A 19,388-nucleotide genomic window follows, 5' to 3' on the forward strand; every position below is an offset into this window, starting at 1 on the left:
GGAATTTTCAATAACCTAATCTATATTCTGTGAGGTCTGAGGGTATTGTCGGAAATAATCATATGCCCATAGAGTTTAATTCCACTGTTTGCACTGATATTGTGTGCCCTAGGAAGAAGCCCACTGTGGGAAGCCCACTCAGTACCATTGGCTCAAATGCAAATGTCACTGACATGTATGTCTTGGATCAGCCAATCAGAAAAGCACTAATAAATAAACAAGCAACCCAGAAAAAGGACAACAAAAATTCCATATTAGCATATACAGTTGAAGTCGGAAGTTTACATACACCTTAGCCAAATACATTTAAACTCAGTTGTTCACAATTCCTGACATTTAATCCTAGTAAAGATTCCTTGTCCTAGGTCATTTAGGATCACTACTTTTATTTTAAGAATGTGAAATGTCAGAATAATTAGTAGGGAGAATTATTTCAGCTTTTATTTCTTTCATCACATTCCCAGTGGGTCAGAAGTTTACATACACTCAATTAGTATTTGGTAGCATTGCCTTTAAATTGTTTAATTTGGGTCAAACGTTTCTGGTAGCCTTCCACATGCTTCCCACAATAAGTTGGGTGAATTTTGTCCCATTCCTTGTGACAGAGCTGGTGAAACTGAGTCAGGTTTGTTGGCCTCCTTGCTCACACACGCTTTTTCAGTTCTGCCCACAAATGTTCAATAGGATTGTTGTCAGGGCTTTGTGATGGCCACTCCAATATCTTGACTTTGTTGTCCTTAAGCCATTTTGCCACAACTTTGGAAGTATGCTTGGGGTCATTGTCCATTTAAAAGACCCATTGCGACCAAGCTATAACTTCCTGACTGATGTCTTGAGATGTTGCTTCAATATATCCACATACTTTCCCTACCTCATGATGCCATCTATTTTGTGAAGTGCAGCAGTCCTTCCTGCAGCAAAGCACCCCCACAACATGATGCTACCACCCCCATGCTTCACGGATGGGATGGTATTCTTTGGCTTGCAAGCCTCCCTCTCTTTCTCCAAACATAACTATGGTCATTATGGCCAAACAGTTCTGTTTTTGTTTCATCAGACCAGAGGACATTTCTCCAAAAAGTACGATCTTTGTCCCAATGTGCAGTTGCAAACCGTGATCTGGCGTTTTTAAGGCAGTTTTGGAGTGGTGGCTTCTTCCTTGCTGAGTGGCCTTTCAGGTTATGTCGATATAGGACTCGTTTTACTGTGTATAAATATACTTGTGTACCTGTTTCCTTTTTACCTAGAGCCTATTCTTGTAGGGTGTTGCTATAGACCACAGAGTGCTACAAGTCAGTATTTTTATTATATTTGTGAAATGCTTGATAATGTATGTAATATCAACAGAGGTATATTTTCTGTGAGACCTAAATATTGACTGTCTATCATCAAGCTGTCCACTCAAAAATAATCTTCAAGCTGTGACCGATGCCTGCAATCTGGTTCAGGTTAAAGTCAACCTACTAGGGTATTTACAAACGGAACAGGAACTAAATTATCTTGACCACATATAATAGCAGTATCCACACCCATCGGATGTAGTGATCATAATATAGTAATCACATCTAGAAAAACAAAGTTCCAAAGACTGGACCTAAAATTGTGTATAAGCGATCATGCAAGAGGTTTAGAATGATTCCTATGTCGAAGATATGAGAGAGAAACAACCTGATGTTGCACTTGAAGCATTCAATAAATAGCTTCTTCCGGTTACTGAAAGGCATGTGCCCAGCCAGAAGAAATCCCCATGGGTAGATGATGACTTGAAAAATTGTATGGCTGAGAGGGATGGGGCAAAGGGAATAGGAAATAAGTCTGACAACACAGCAGATTGGCAAACATACAGTCAATTGAGAAGTCGCGTAACTAAACAAAAAGAAGGAACTTTACTTTGGAACAAAGATAACGAATGATAGTAAAAGGCTATGGAGTACCTTAAATGAAATTCTAGGCAAAAAAGCATTGAGGCAGATGGGTTGCTCATAACAAAACACTTTTTTTTTTCGTTGACAAGATGATTAGCTAATTTAGGCATGACCTACAAGCACAAGTACGGAGCCTTCGTATTCATGCATAACGGACCAAATAATGAAAGACGAGCGCTGTAGTTTTGAATCCTGCAAAGCTAGCACGGAAGAGGCGAAAGCATCTACAAATAAGGACAAACCACCTGGTACCGACAACCTGGATGTTAAATTACTGAGGTTGGTAGTGAAATACATTGCGACTCCTGGAAGCATTTCATTGTAAGGTGCAACCTGTTGTCGCGGCGCGTGTGACAAATAAAATTTGAATTGATTCCTATTTGCCACATCTTCAATTTAAGCCTTGAAGACGGTGTGTGCGCCCTCAGGCCTGGAGGGAGGCAAAGGTCGTACCGCTGCCAAAGAATAGCAAAGCACTCTTTAATTGTTCAAACAGCCAACCAATCAGCATCATACCGGTGCTTATCAAGCTTTTGGGAAAGAATGTTTAACCAAATAGTGTTATTTTCCAGAAACCAAATGAAGACTTTCCACATTCTTACAGGGAAGGGCACTCAATATGAATGAAGGGCACTGACACAAATGACTGATGATTGGATGAAAGAAATTGACTAAACCAGGGTGTACGCGGGTCCTTACATTCATTTATCTAAATTAAAGGCCTTAAATGTCTTATTGTCCAAAACAATGCGACCGGAGATGACTACGGTGTTTCAGCAATGTTGTGCAGCTGTTAAATTGTTGCCACCGCGGCTCAAATTATAGCCTACTCCTTTTCAAGATGCTACAGCGCTTCTCATGTAGCCTACAACTCTATGTACAAAATGGATAGCCAAGTCTAAAGATTGCTTGTAGCTCGGCTAGTTAGCTAGCTTGTTAACCATTTAGCTATTGAATGATTTGGTCAAACAGCAAAGTGCATTATCTTCATAATTCCTCAAATGAAAGTGACTGCCCTGCCCATGTACCTGTTTCGCTGGGGCCTGCTGCAGTGATAATGAGCGGGCCACTTTTTACTGCCTTTCCCGCTGCGCGCCTGTAGAAAGTAGGCACCTCGGGGGGGTTGTGATATATGGCTAATATTCCACGGATACGGGCTGTGTCTAGGCAGTCCGCGCTGCGTTTTGCGTAAGAACAGCCCTAAGCCGTGTTATATTGACATTATACCACATATACCACCTGCCAAGCGCGGGTAGATTTTGGCATTGGTGCGTAAGAAGGACTAATGTACCATCCACGATAGCGCGTGGTAACACTCTGGGCTCTACAATGTGAGCAATTAGGAAAAATAGTCAAGTATTGCCAAAAGTGAGAGTTGCGATTTATAGCAAAATAAAGGCTGCAGTAGCTGTTTTCAAAGTATTTCTGTCGTTTTTGTTTCATATTTGGTAATGCACAAAGAAATCTGAATCCTAAAGATTTGTTTTTAGAAGCAATGGGCGCACAGGCATAAGTTGGTCTCATTTACTCAAGTCTACTAAAGAGACTTGTCCTCGTGTTTCTTGGCTATTTACAGTGGGGCAAAAAAGTATTTAGTCAGCTACCAATTGTGCAAGTTCTCCCACTTAAAAAGATTAGAGGCCTGTAATTTTCATCATAGGTACACTTCAACTATGACAGACAAAATGAGGGGAAAAAATGATTTTAGGAGGATAGGATTTTAATGAATTTATTTGCAAATTATGGTGGAAAATAAGTATTTGGTCACCTACAAACAAGCAAGATTTCTGGCTCTCACAGACCTGTAACTTTAAAAGGCTCCTCTGTCCTCCACTCGTTACCTGTATTAATGGCACCTGTTTGAACTTGTTGAACTTGTTACCAGTATAAAAGACATACAAACTTATATGTATACCAGCCACTGTGGCAGGTAGACAAAAAAATACATATATATATACACACACACATACACACATTCGTGTCTTGCAGGAAATCACGCACAGAACGAGCAGTATGGCTGGTGGCATTGTCATGCTGGAGGGATATATATATATATATATATAAACTATATATATATATATATAGTTTACCTGCCACAGTACAGTGGCTGGTATATACATACAAGTTTGTTTTAGGCCCTGGTAACTGTCAACTAAGTTTTTTTTTTCAGCAAACTTAACGTGTAAATATTTGTATGAACATAACAAGATTCAACAACTGAGACATAAACTGAACAAGTTCCACAGACTAACAGAAATTGAATAATGTGTTCCTGAACGGGGGGGGGGGTCAAAATCAAAAGTAACAGTTATTATCTGGTGTGGCCACCAGCTGCATTAAGTACTGCAGTGCATCTCCTCCTCATGGACTGAACCAGATTTGCCAGTTCTTGCTGTGAGATGTTACCCCACTCTTCCACCAATGCATCTTGCAAGTTTCCGGACATTTCTGGGGGGATGGCCCTAGCCCTCACCCTCCAACCAACAGGTCCCAGACGTGCTTATTGGCATTGAGATCCGGGCTCTTCGCTTGCTATGGCAGAACACTGACATTCGTGTCTTGCAGGAGATCACGCACAGAGCGAGCAGTATGGCTGGTGGCATTGTCATGCTGGAGGGTCATGTCAGGATGAGCCTGCAGGAAGGGTACCACATGAGGGAGGAGGATGTTTTCCCTGTAACGCACAGCTTTGAGATTGCTTGCAAATGACAACAAGCTCAGTCCGATGATGCTGTGACATACCACCCCAGACCACGACGGACCCCCTCACCTCCAAATCTATCCTGATCCAGAGTACAGGCCTCGGTGTAATGCTCATAACTACGACGATTAATGCGAATCTGACCATCGCCCCTGGTGAGACAAAACCGCGACTCGTCGGTGAAGAGCACTTTTTTTTACCAGTCCTGTCTTGTCCAGCGACGGTGGGTTTGTGACCATAGGCGATGTTGTTGCCGGTGATGTCTGGCGAGAACCTGCCTTACAACAGGCCTGCAAATCCCTTAGTCCAGCCACTCAGCCTTTTGCGGACAGTCTGAGCACTAATGGAGGGATTGTGCATTCCTGATGTAACTTGCGTAGTTGTTGCCGTGCTGTACCTGTCCTGCAGGTGTGATGTTCGGATGTACCGATCCTGTGCAGGTGTTGTTACACGTGGTCTGCCACTGTAAGAACGATCATCAGTCTGTCCTGTCTCCCTGTAGCACTGTCTTAGGCGTCTCACGTACAGACATTGTAATTTATTGGCCTGGCCACATCTGCAGTCCTTATGCCTCCTTGCAGCATGCCAAAGGCACGTTCGCGATGATGAGCAGGTGTTTGGTGTTTTTCAGAGTAAGTAGAAAGGCCTCTTTAGTGTCCTATGTTTTCATAACTGTGACCTTAATTGCCTACCGTCTGTAAGCTATTAATATCATAACGACCGTTCCACAGGTGCATGTTCATTAATTGTTTATGGTTCTTTGAACGAGCATGGGAAACGGTGTTTATACCCTTTACAATGAAGATCTGTGATGTTATTTGGATTTTGATGAATTGTCTTTGAAAGACACGGTCCTGAAAAGGGGAAATTTATTTTTTTGCTGAGTTTACTTGTCACAGGTGAAGAGAGGATGTTCTCTGCTTTGTGCAGGTATATTTTACAACCAAGAAATTGATGGATTTGAGATATGGAGTGAGCGAAATGAGCATTTGCCATTGTGAGCACATTGGTCTCTACGAGCACATCGGTCTCATTGACTCTCAGACTATCCCGCAGGTGAAGAAGCAGGATGTGGAGGTCTTGGTCTGCGGTTGTGAGGCCAGCTGGATGTACTGCCAAATTTTCTAAAATGCTGTTGGGAGGCAGACATTCCTGCAGTCAGCATGCCAACTGCACGCTCCCTCAACTTGAGACTGTGTGTTGTGTGACAAAACTGCACATTTTAGTGGCCTTTTATTGTCCCCAGCACCTGTGTAATGATCATGCTTGTTTAGTCAGCTTCTTGATATGCCACACCTGTCAGGTGGATGGATTATCTTGGCAAAGGAGAAATGCTCACTAACAGGAATGTAAACAAATTTGTGCACACAATTTGAGAGAAATAGGCTTTTTGTGTGTATGGAACATTTCTGGTATTTATTTTTACACTTTACATGTTGCGTTTTTATATTTTTGTTCAGTGTATCTTTCGAGGTAGTGATCTAGCTAATGCTTTCTATAAATATGGGAATATTAGCAGGTTTGTGGCGCACACAGACCTCATTTGGTATTGAATTGCATTCCAAATGGTATTAAAGGTCTTACATCTTAAATTCTAAACCAAAATGATTTCATTTCAGTTGACTAAGATGAGACAATTATCTCTAAATAAATCTGACAAAGTGGACTGGACAAGAGTTTTTGGAGAGATTGAGAGCTTTTCAGTGATAAGCACAATTATTATTTGCAGCACAGATGCACAGTTCTGTTCAGCAGTGGGAAGGAAACTCCACACCTGGCACACACACCGACATCAGCTAGTGAACTGCGGGGGAGCAAGCGATGAGTGTGGGCAGACAGTTTCCCCTTCCGATTAGACCCATTGCGCAGGCGACCCTTTCTTCTCCGTAGCTAACCAGTCACCACCAGCCTTCTAATTAGCTGCCCTTTACATGGTTAAGAAACACACGCTGCCATACTAAATTCAAAATAATAGCTGCATTGAGTTTAATAGTAAAACAACTGTCTCGCTATGTTTCTCTCCCCTGAGTATAGAAAAGTAGGCGGTCTTTGAATTTGTAGTCTCGCTCAACCCTCCCACTTTCTGCACTGCATTTCATAGCCAGGTTCTGAAGCCAACGTAGCGAAGTCTCCCTTGTTTCCTCTGTGAAGACGGCTTGATTCTAGCCCTTACTGTTCAAAAGATATGACCCATAATACTGACGCTGTGTTTTCTTTCTATCATGCATTAATAGACCGCATTTTTACATTCATGAAGCATATTGCGGGCTTTTCTAAAACTAGGCTACTTGTAGACCGGGCCATAAACCATTTGTTTAGGAGACAACTTGTTCAATAATTTTACCACGCAAGCTATAGCTAACAACCTGTGGCGGGTTCAGCTGGACGCAACGATTTTGGAACATTCAGATAGAAATATGCTATGTAGAACACGTGTGTCTCTCTGACATGTTGATTAAGGAGTGGCGTCTTCATGGATGTTTGACAACGTTTTGTAACGGAACGTGGCCCTGATAACATTTCCAGTATTCTATATGCAAACATTTGGTGGCACAGAAAGAAAGGAAAAGGGATGGCAAGCAATTTATTGACTAAATCCTTCTTGCTACTACACTATATCTGACTGGGTAAATCACTTTATGTTGAGTTAATGTGGACCCAGTGACTCAGATTTGAGCACTTTGACCAGGACTCGAGCACCGGGGCATGGACTTCAGCCATAGGTAGTTACTCGTGTCTCTGACTCGGACTTGAGTACAGGGGGCTCGATGTTGTGACTCCACTACATCACTGGGTGAAACAGTCATTAACCAGTGGGCACACACTGGTTGAATACATTTCATTTCAATGAAATGACGTTGAACCAACATGGAATAGGCATTGACTTGACGTCTGCCCAGTGGGTAGCTCTCGTTCAGTCATTAGACACCAATGTGGCTGCGGTGCCTGTGGAACGTTGATAACCATGGCAATGACCGAGTGACGGAGGGGCAACCCACACTACTTTGCTAATACTTTGCTGCACCGTCTGGTGATTGTGCTACCCCTCTGTGTGTGTGTGTGTGTGTGTGTGTGTGTGTGTGTGTGTGTGTGTGTGTGTGTGTGTGTGTGTGTGTGTGTGTGTGTGTGTGTGTGTGTGTGTGTGTGTGTGTGTGTGTGTGTGTGTGTGTGCGTGCAAGATCTACAGTATTTAGGCTGGTTTAGGCATTTACATGACCAGATAATTAATATATTCTTGTATATGTCATATTTCTGCTGTTGGAAGAGAAGAGAATAGGATGTTATACAGAAAAATATGTTGCTAGGACAAGGCTATGTATATTTGTGCACATGGAAGTCGGTGAACATTCAGATAGAAATATGCTATGTAGAACAAACATGTCTCTCTATGTTGATTGAGGAATTACGTCTCTATTCAAAGATGGCGTCGAGGAACATGGCTGACGTTTTTCATTCTCCCAACCAATTGTGCTATTTTGTTTTTTTTGTAACTTGTTTTTTTTTAAACTTATTGTGTAGATAATGTTGCTGCTCTTATGTTGAAAATAACTTCTGGATGTCAGAACAGTGATTTACTTGACGTGGACTGGAAGAAACTTTTTCCTTTAACGAGTCCAACGAGAAGGATATCCTGCTTTCACTGGAACAGGCCCAGATTCACATCTTTTGTGTGAATAAAAGACGCACGAAAATGCATCGGCAGAACAGACGCTACCTCTGGTAGATGAGGGGTGGGGGCGTGTGTCTATTTGTCAACTGCTGGTGCGCAGTGTCTAATATTAAAGACGTCTCGAGGTATTACTTGCCTGAGCTAGAATGGCGTATGATAAGCTGTAGACCACACTATCTACCAAGAGAGTTGTCATCTATATTATTTGTAGCTGTCTATTTACCACCACAGAACGAAACTGGCACTAAGACCGCTCTCAACCAACTCTATAAGGCCATAAGTAAAGAAGAAAATGCTCACCCAGAAGTGGCGCTCCTAGTGGCTGGGGACCTTAATGCAGTCAAACTTAAATCAGTTTTACCAAATTTTTATCTGCATGTCACATGCAAACCAGAGGGGAAAAAATCATAGATCATCTTTACTCTACACACAGAGATGCATACAAAGCTCTCCCCCGCCCTCCATTTGGCAAATCTGACCATAATTATATCCTCCTGATTCCTGCTTCGAAGCAAAAACTAAAGCAGGAAGTACCCGTGACTCGCTCAACATGGAAGTGGTCAGATGATGCAGGTGCTACACTACAGGACTGTTTTGCTAGCACAGACTGGAATATGTTCTGGGATTCATCCAATGGCATTGAGGAATACACCACCCCAGTCATCGGCTTCATCAATAAGTGCATCGACGACGTCGTCCCCATAGTGACTGTACATACATATCCCAACCAGAAGCCATGGATTACAGGCAACATCCGCATCAACCTAAAGGCTAGAGCTGCCAATTTCAAGGAGCAGGAGATTAATCTGGACGCTTATTAGAAATCCCGCTATGCCCTCAAACGAACCATCAAACAAGCAAAGCATCAATACAGGATTAATATTGAATCCTACTACACCAGCTTAATGTGGCAGGGCTTGAAAACTATTACCTATTACAAAGGGAAACCCAGACGCAAGCTGCCCAGTGACGAAAGTCTACCAGACGAGCTAAATGCCTTTTTATGTTAGCTTCGAGGCAAGCAACACTGAAGCATGCACAAGAGCACCTGCTGTTCTGGATGACTGTGTGATAATGCTCTCTGTAGCCGTTGTGAACAAAACCTTTAGACAGGTCAACATTCACAAAGCCGCTGGGCCAGACGGATTACCAGGGCGTGTACTCCGAGCATGCACGGACCAACTGGCAAGTGTCTTCACTGACATTTTCAACCTCTCCCTGATGAGTCTGTAATACCTTTGTTTCAAGCAGACCACCATAGTCCCTGTGCCCAAGGAAGCGAAGGTAACCTGCCTAAATGATTACCGCCCCGTGGCACTCATGTCGGTAGCCATGAAGTGCTTTGAAAGGCTGGTCATGGCTCACATCAACAGCATCGTCCCGGACACCCTAGACCCACACCAATTCGCACACCGCCCCAACAGATCCACATAAGACGCAATCTCAATCGCATTCCACACTGCCCATTTCTCACCTTGACAAAAGGAACACCTATGTGAGAATGCTGTTCATTGACTACAGCTCAGCGTTCAACACCATAGTGCCCACAAAGCTCATCACAAAGCTAATGACTCTGGGACTAAACGCCTTCCTCTTCAATTGGATCCTGGACTTCCTGACGGGCCGCCCCCGGGATGGTAAGAGTAGGCAACAACACGCTGATACTCCGCCACGCTGATACTTAACACTGGGGCCCCTCAGGGGTGTGTACTTACTCCCCTCCTGTATTCCATATTCACCCACGACTGCGTGGACAAACATGACTCCAGCACCATCCTTAAGTATGCTGATGACAACAATGGTAGGCCTGATCACCGAAAACGATGAGACGGCCTATAGGGAGAACTGGCCAGGTGCCAGGACAACAACCTCTCCCTCAATGTGAGCAAGCCAAAGGAGTTGATCGTGGACTACAAGAAATGGTGGGCCAAACAGGCCCCTATTAACATTGACAGGGCTATAGTGGAGCGGGTCGAGAGTTTCAAGTTCCTTGGTGTCCACATCACCAACAAACTAACATGGTCCAAACATACCAAGACAGTTGTGAAGAAGGCACGACATAACATCTTCCCCCTCAGGAGACTGAAAAGATTTGGTATGGGTCATCAGATCCAAATGACAAAGATGTAACTAAGACGTAATGATATTTTAGTCAAAATGACTAAGACTAGGCTAAATCTAAAAAAGTGTGGTGTACTGGCTTGAGCCATTGTTTTGTTTTTACTACTGACTTCCCACTGACCTTGGATAAAGCTTGTGTCTATGTACACTGTCGGCTCAATAGTATACACGTCAGCTAGGACAGTAAAGTAAATAACTGACACCTTTAACATAGCTCCAGTCAGTTTTAGAATGGGTAACTGGCAATAAGCTGGTGCTAAATATCGCAGAAACGAAAAGCATTGTTTTTGGGACAAATAACTCGCTCAACTCTAAACCTCATCTAGATATATTATTCAATAATGTGACGATTGAGAAAGTTGAGGCTAAACTGCTGGGTGTAATCGTAGATAGCAAGCGGTCATGGTCAAAACATATAGACTCCATGTCTGCTAAAATGGGAATTAGGTCTGCCCATGATAAGGCTTTGCTTAAGGCGACCAGTCCTACGGGCCCTAATTTTGTCGTACCTTGACTACTGCCCAGTTGTGTGGTCAGATGCTGCAAAGAAAGACATGGGAAAATTTGCAGTTGGTCTAGAACAGAGCAGCGCGTATTACACTTCGATGTACACGGGGAGCGAATGTCAGTAATATGCATGTCAATCTCTCCTGGCTCAAAGTTAAGGAGAGATTGACTGCATCACTATTGGTCTTTTGTGTGAGCTGTTAAAGGTACCGAACTGTCTGTTCAAGCATTTGGCACACAGTTCGGGCACTCATTGGTACCACACAGGACATGCAACCAGAGGTCTCTTCACAGTCCCTAGGTCCAGAACAGAGGCTGGGAAACACACATTATTAAATAAAGCCATGACTAAATAGATTCCTTTGCCACCCCAGGTAACTCAAGCTAGCAATAAAACCAGATAAACGAACACAATACGGCACGACGACGACGGGGACTGTGAAGACACACAAACGTTTATGTATTTTGCATTGCATTATGTAGTAATATGTGATACGTGGTTGTCTCACCCGGCTATCTTGAGATGAATGCAGTAGCTGTGCTGAATGGCTAAATTGTAATGTAAATGTACTGCTACGTGTTTTATTTGTCGTGTTTCCTATTTGGACCCCAGGAAGAGTAGCTGCTGCCTCTGCAGTAGCTAATTGGAGAGCCTAATAACCACTAAATACTTCCGAAATGATCACAATTAAATGATGAACAGGGCGCTTGCTTATGACATATTCTTGAGCACCCAGAGGACAGCTGCTTTGGGGAATAATAGCATGTGTATTTTACACTTCTTTTTGCCTATACATTTCTAATGTATGTCACCTTTACCTCAAACGCATAAAGTGCCCGTCAGCCAGAGTTACTGCCACGTTTGGCCATGGCTCGGCATTGCCGCTTTGATGAGCTTGCATCCCAACTGGCACCCTATTCCCTACATGGTAGACTACTTTTGGCCAGAGCGTTATGGGTCCTGGTCATAAGTAGTGCCTGCCCTATGTCGGGAATAGGGTGCCATTTGGGATGCAGCCATAGTCTGTGATGCTGTTGCCACAGGATGAATTCTGTTTAATTCCCTTACATCATGCATCCCTCGCCGTACTTCAAACAAATTCCCTCTGAACATATTTCATTACTGTTGCAGCCAAGCCTTTCAAAAGCAAAGGAATCATCTTTCATGTGTAAGCTATGAGTAATATCGCTCTCTGACGGTCTGCCTGGTAAAGCTAAGAGCTTGTAGAGTACGTCTATGCATTTACACAGTACGAACATCTCAAATGACCGGGAAACATTAAAATAATGGAAACAACTGACACGGCTGAATTTCATCTCTATTTTTTTCTATTACCCGTGTAAACCCCAAATCCAGCTTATGATGCATCTATAGCTGAAACCCGTATTCATCCCCATCCCCAGGTAGCATTGTTAAACAATGTTACCTAATATAATGTTTACATACCCCACATTATTTATCTCATATGTATACGTATATACTGTACTCTATATCATCTACTGCATCCTTATGTAATACATGTATCACTAGCCACTTTAACTATGCCACTTTGTTTACATACTCATCTCATATGTATATACTGTACTCGATACCATCTACTGTATCTTGCCTATGCTGCTCTGTACCATCACTCATTCATAGATCTTTATGTACATATTCTTTATCCCCTTACACTGTGTATAAGACAGTAGTTTTGGAATTGTTAGTTAGATTACTTGTTGGTTATTACTGCATTGTCGGAACTAGAAGCACAAGCATTTCGCTACACTCGCCTTAACCTCTGCTAACCATGTGTATGTGACAAATAAAACTAGATTTTATATGCAGAACTCCAGTAGACATTGGGGGTAGAGTTGGCCTCTTGCTGGCTGCATACTTTCACTATGATGCGTTTCCCGCGCGTGCCCGTCCCAGACACTCACTCACTCACTCACTCACTCACTCACTCACTCACTCACTCACTCACTCACTCACTCACTCACTCACTCACTCAGACACAATACACTGCCTGCTCCTCTCCTCTGGTCCTTCCTGCCTGTTGGTGTTCTTTATCATGCCAGAGCAGCTGTTCCATACGATCGGCGTGTCAGCGAGCACACCAGAGCACTGATATCGTCAGTGTTAACACTGACCTGGCCGTGAACCAGCGATCACGGCACTCCACTTGAGTAAACCTCGCCAGCCAGCCCTCGTCTGTCTGTAAACATTTCACCAGGCTAACAGCCGCACGGCACTAGTTTGTACTGCACTTTTTCTCCGCACCCCATTTCAAACGGACTCGGATTCTCGATGAACTGGCTGTGGGTTATTGGTTAGGTGCAGTTTGTATACACATGCACATTTTCAGATGTATGCTAAGCATAGAAAGCCCTCAGTCATACTTTTCAGTACTTTTTTCCCCCTCCTGAGTATTTGCTTACCTCAGGAAATGGTGGGCTCTCGTTTGAGGAAATCCTACAAAGTAAATTAACCGCAGAAGATTTAATATCCTCTAAGTCACTGGGTGGCAGGCCAGCTCATATTAATCTGTATGATTTACATAAACAAAAAAGTACAAATCATCCCTTCTCTGTTCCATGTGTGAGCTCTTTGGGATTGAAGGCAGTTTGTTTTGGTGGGTTGTAGTCACCTTCCTGGCTGAGACTACAGTGCTTAACATTTTAACACAGCATTTACCATTTGAATCCAGTATTTACTATTGATGGGGGATCTCTACTTCCATATCATGATCCCGTGTGGCTTAGTTGGTAGAGCATGGCGCTTGCAACACCACGGTTGTAGGTTTGATTTCCACAGGGGCCCGCTATGAAACAAGTAAGAATGTATACACTCACTACAGTAAGTCGCTCTGGATAAAAGACTAAAAAGTGTCTGCTAAAAGTCTAAAATGTAATAATGTGATATTTTTTAAATACCGTAATTTCCGGACTATAAGCCGCTACTTTTTTCCCAGGCTTTGAACCTCGCGGTTTATACAATGACGCGGCTAATTTATGGATTTTTCCCGCTTTCACAAGATTCATGCCTCCAACAAACTGAGCACCGTCACATAATGTGACGTAAATCGAGCGCGCTCAAACTTCCCATCATTCTGATTACGGTAGTCATTTTGTCACCCTCGTCATGGCAAAGACACGGAGAAATGCATATGATGCAGCTTTCAAGTTCAAGGTGATCGATCTGGCTGTTGGAAAAGGAAATAGAGCTGCTGACAGCGTGGAGCATTGTCAAAAAATCCACTCATCAACGGGTTTCGAAAAGCTGGACTGCTGCGTGTTGAAGAGAGCAGCGATCCAACATCGTATGAAGCAATTCTGAGGCTATTCAACTCCGACACCAAAGGAGATGACTTCAGTGGTTTCAGTGCACAGGAGGAGGAAGATGGTGACCAATGACTTTCTTGGTAGGCTACTGTTTACTGCTATTTTTTTTATATTTTTTGTTACAAGCCGTGTTTCGTTATTAAAGCCTATTTATTTTTGTTACAAGCCGTGTTTCGTTTCAAGTCTGTGTAAAGTTCATTTGTTTCAATGTACCGGTAGGCACCTGCGGCTTATAGACATGTGCGGCTTATTTATGTACAAAATACATATATATTTTTTAATTCAGTGGGTGCGGTTTATATTCAGGTGCGCTTAATAGTCCAGAAATTAAGCTATATTTCCATGGCTGATCCAAACTGGTTTTCTCATGGCTGTTTCCTGTCCCTCTGCAGCAGACATATGGGTGAGCTATATGTTTCCCAAATAAAATCCCAGTATCAAATGGCAATACAGTGCCGACAGAAAGTATTCACACCCCTTAACTTTTCCCACATTTTGTTGTGTTCCAGCCTGAATTTAAAATGGATTGCATTTAAGATGTATCACTGACCTACACACAATACCCCATAATGTCAAAGTGTAATGTTTTATAGATTATTTTCTCAAAATAATACAAAATGAAATGCTGAAATCTCTTGAGTCATTAAGTATTCAACCCCTTTGTTATGGTAAGCCTAAATACTGTTCAGGAGCAAACATTTGCTGAACAAGTCACATAAGTTGCATGGACTCTGTGTACAATAATGGTGTTTTAAACATTTTATTTTTTAATGACTACCTCATCTGTTCCCCACACATACAATTACAGTATCTGTAAGGTCCCTCAGTTGAGCAGTGAATTTCAAACACAGGTTTTCCAAAGCCTCGCAAACAAGGGCACCTATTGGTGGCTGGGTAAAAAAAGGAAACACTGACTATCCCATGGTGAAGTTATTAATCAGACTTGGATGGTGTATCAATGCACCCAGTCACTACAAAGATACAGGCGTCCTTCCTTCCTACCTCCGTTGCAAGAGAGGGAAAGCTGACAGCTGACATATCTTCCACATTTAACTCCAACCCTTCTGAATCAGAAGAAGGAAACGCCCTCAGGGATTTCATCATGAGGCCAATGGTGACTTTAAAACCGAGTTTCATGCCTGTGATAGAACTGGGGATGGATCAACAACATTGTAGTTTCTCCACAATACTAACCTAGTTGACAGTGAAAAGGACGACGCCTGTACAGAATAAAGATATTCCGAAAACATGCATCCAGTTTGCAACAAGGCACTAAAGTAATAATGCAAAAAAAGTGGCAAAACAATTAACTTTGTGCTGAATACAATGTTATGTTTGGGGCAAATCCAATACAACAGAGTACCACTCCATTGTTTTTCAAACATAGTGGCTGCTGCATCATGTTATGGCTATGCTTTGTAATTGTTAAGGACTGAGGAGTTTTTCAGGATAAAAAAATAAACTGCATGGTGCTAAGCACAGGCAAAATCTTAGAGGAAAACCTGGTTGTCTGCTTTCCACCAGACACTGGGAGATGAATTCACCTTCCAGCAGGACAATAACCTAAAACACAAGGCCAAATCTACACTGGAGTTGCTTACCAATAAGACAGTGACTGTTCCTCAGTGGCCGAGTTAGTTTTGATTTAAATCTAAGACTAGAAAATGGTTGTCTGGCAATGATCAACAACCTGTTTGACACACTTTTTTGAAAAGAATGAGTAAATATTTCTCAATCCAGGTGTGCTTAGACTTACCCAGTAAAGTCTCACAGCTGTAATCGCTGCCCGAAGGTGCATCTACAAAGTATTTACTCGGTGTGAAAAATTGGACATTTGTTTTTCATTTTCAGTAAATTTGCAAACATTTCTAAAAACATGTTTCACTTTGTCATTATGGAGTATATTGTGTATAATGGTTAAGAGGGAAAAATATATATTTAATCCATTTTGAATTCAGGCTGTAAAACAACTAAATGTGGAATAAGTTAATGGGAATTAATACTTTCTGAAGGAACTGTACATATACACTGAACAAAAATTTAAATGCAACATGAAAAGTGTTGGTCCCATGTTTCATGAGCTGAAATTAAAGATCCCAGAAATGTTCCATACACCTTATTTCGCTCTAGTTTTGTGCACACATTTGTTTACATCCTTGTATGTGAGCATTTATCCTTTGCCAAGATAATCCATCCACCTGACAGGTGTGGCATGTCAAGAAGCTGATTAAGCCACATGATTGTTACACAGGAGCACCTTGTGCTAGGGACAATTAAAGGCCACTCTAAAATGTGCAGTTTTGTCACAACATAATGCCACAGATGTCTCAAGTTTTGAGGGAGCGTGCAATTTGAATGTTGACTGCAGAAATGTCCACTAGAGCTGTTGCCAGAGAATTGAATGTTAATTTCTTTACCATAAGCTGCCTCCAACGTCTTTTTTGAGAATTTGGCAGTACCTCCAACCGGCTTCACAACCGCAGACCACATGTTACCATGTTAGCCCAGGACCCCCACATCCGGCTCGTATGAGACCAGCCACCCTGACAGCTGATGAAACTGAGGAATATTTTTGTCTGTAATAAAGCCCTTTATGTGGAGAAAAACTCATTGTTACAGGCCCAGCCAGTCTCCCCAGTGGGTGAACCTGGCTCACAAGTGGGTGGGCCTATGCACTCCCAGGCCCACCAATAACTGCTCCTCTGCCCAGTCATGTGAAATCCATAGATTAGGGGCTAATTTATTTATTTCATTTGACTGATTTCCTTATATGAACTGTAACTCTTTTTAAAATGGTTGCATTTTGCATTTATTTTTGTTCAGTATTGAATCGTGAGAAACTCAATAAATGTTGTATCGGCACCTAAGTATCGTGATAATATATCGTAAGGTCCCTGGCAATTCCCAGCCCTAGTATTTACCATGTTAAAACAGTATCATGATACTTGCGGCGTTAAATCCAGTGATTTTTCCTTAGACATGCCCAGACCCAGTTACGGGCTTTACACTGATTGTGCTGGAGACTATGGGATAGTGTTACCACCACTCTCTGCCTGTTCATTGAGAGTGGCATGCATAACCCAGTGTGTGTCCTGCTTACCGAACCAGAGGAAGAATCGTGATACATGCCTTCATAGGGAAGAGTGGGGTGGGGCATTTCAAATGTCCGCAGAAATGGATTAGGCCAAAGTTTAATTTCTGTTTCACTTCTCCCTCTCCCTGCAAACCCTCAACTCTCGTTCTCTCTTTACCTTTTCTATCTTACCCCCCTCCTCTTCTCTTTCTCACGCTCCGTCTCACTCGCTCTCTCGCCGCCTCCCTATCTCCGATCTCGCCCCCCCTTTCTCTCTCTGTATAGGATGTGTCACAGGAGGGCTATGGCAACAGGGGCCAGTCTGCTATGACCCCTGGGAAGCCCAACCATGAGGAGATGGGCCTCAGCCAGCAGGACAGACCTTCCAGTCTACCTGTAAGTCCACTTCACAGTATCTGGAAAAACACCAGAAAACCTCAGTCATACACACTGCAAAATCTGCTGTAATTCTGCTTCACAGCCATTGGAAAGGCATCTTGTGAAGCACGGCACCACAAAAGGTGCGCACTACTGAGGGAAAAGCTACGCGCGCACACACACATACACACACACAATCTGTGTGTCAGCCCACCCATTGCATATTTATTGCAGGGCAGGAGCCATGTCAGCCCAGACAAGTGTCAAGGACATGACCTTTTGGGTCCTTGCCACTGCTTTAACAAGACCACAAGGCTTCAACTGGGCCCAACATCAGGCTCAGTCTGTAAAACAACACTCTTCACGCTGTCACTTATTACTGAGGCACGGGCCAGATCCCCCCCAGATTTCAAATGACACCCTATTTCCATATAAAGTGCACTAGTTTTGAAAAAGGTCCCTCTGGTCAAAAGTGCATGATGTAGGGAATTAGGGTGTCATTTGGGAAACAACCCTAGTTGTTCAATGCCAGTCTCCCACTGAGGGCTGGTTCTCCGTGGCTTTTAAGCTGACTTTGCTAACACAGGCCTCATTTCAGGCCTTATTTGCTTTCTCATGGAGGAGCTCAGCTCTCAGCCTTTTTCCTCTAACGTTGCTCCTCTTTCCCTGCTGCAGTCTCTCCTCTGCGGCTCTTCAGTGCTCCACTGAGCTGTCGGCACGCCATTGGAGCACAGGAATGTCAGTCAGGATGGGCCCACGGCTCTCTGAGCCAATCGGCGCTCTTCCTCGTTGCTCCCATGAACCCCCCCCCCTTCTGTGTCATAGAACAGGACTAGTAGATTTTACTGATCATTTCATTGCTAATGACCATGCTTAGCTGTTAATGTTTGGACTTGTACCAATAAGCATAGCTAGAATAGACACCCCCCCCCCCCTTCTGTGTCATAGAACAGGACTAGTAGATTTTACTGATCATTTCATTGCTAATGACCATGCTTAGCTGTTAATGTTTGGACTTGTACCAATAAGCATAGCTAGAATAGACCCCCCCCCCCTCCCCCACCACCACTTTTGCTCCTGAGAGGGAAAAATCATTATGGAGGTCAACTTAAGAGTAATTTTAGCACACAAAAAATGTAAGGCCAGTCCGGACAGCCGAGGTGTACACTGGGAATCTCATCGCTGGATACGATTTCAAAGAGTAATTTGGATTGATTACAGTGTGCTATCCTGTTTTGGTCTCATGATTCTCTTGGGCAACATTCAGGCAGGGTTTAAAGATGCCCTTCTTTCTCTGTGCTCTAAATAGAAAGCATGGGAGTCCAACTGTGTTGATGGCATATCGCCAGCCAGCTCTTTAAAGATCTCCAGCTGAGACGCAGACTGGAGACACATTTTAGTATTTATTTATCATCTCACATTGGAGTCATGCACTTAGCGCCTGATAAACCTGTGTGTGTCTCAGTCAGTGTGTCTGTCTCTGTATGGATAGCTGATGGGTTAGCTGAGGACCGTAAGAGGCCGACCACAGTGTTGTAGACATGCTGCGTGACCTGCGGCTTTGGGCAGACTGATGACATGCAGAGTGTGTGCAGGCAGGATCCTTTTATTTATAAAGCACTCACTGTGTCATCACGGAACAATGGCATAGGGAACCCCGCCAAAGAATACAATTTCCAAGTATTTATT

The 19,388-nt window shown here is 43.1% G+C and overlaps 1 protein-coding gene across 1 annotated transcript in view; it reads left to right on the top strand.

The window, feature by feature from the left end:
- Nucleotides 1–19,388, top strand: part of LOC135557438 (AT-rich interactive domain-containing protein 1B-like) — a 116,021-nt gene that overhangs the window by 33,670 nt on the left and 62,963 nt on the right. Inside the window, 1 exon segment of the mRNA XM_064990695.1 lies at nt 17,607–17,717. Within this exon segment, the coding sequence (XP_064846767.1) occupies nt 17,607–17,717 (111 nt within the window).

The sequence above is a fragment of the Oncorhynchus masou genome, chromosome 16 (assembly GCF_036934945.1).
Source record: "Oncorhynchus masou masou isolate Uvic2021 chromosome 16, UVic_Omas_1.1, whole genome shotgun sequence".
Taxonomy (NCBI): domain Eukaryota; kingdom Metazoa; phylum Chordata; class Actinopteri; order Salmoniformes; family Salmonidae; genus Oncorhynchus; species Oncorhynchus masou.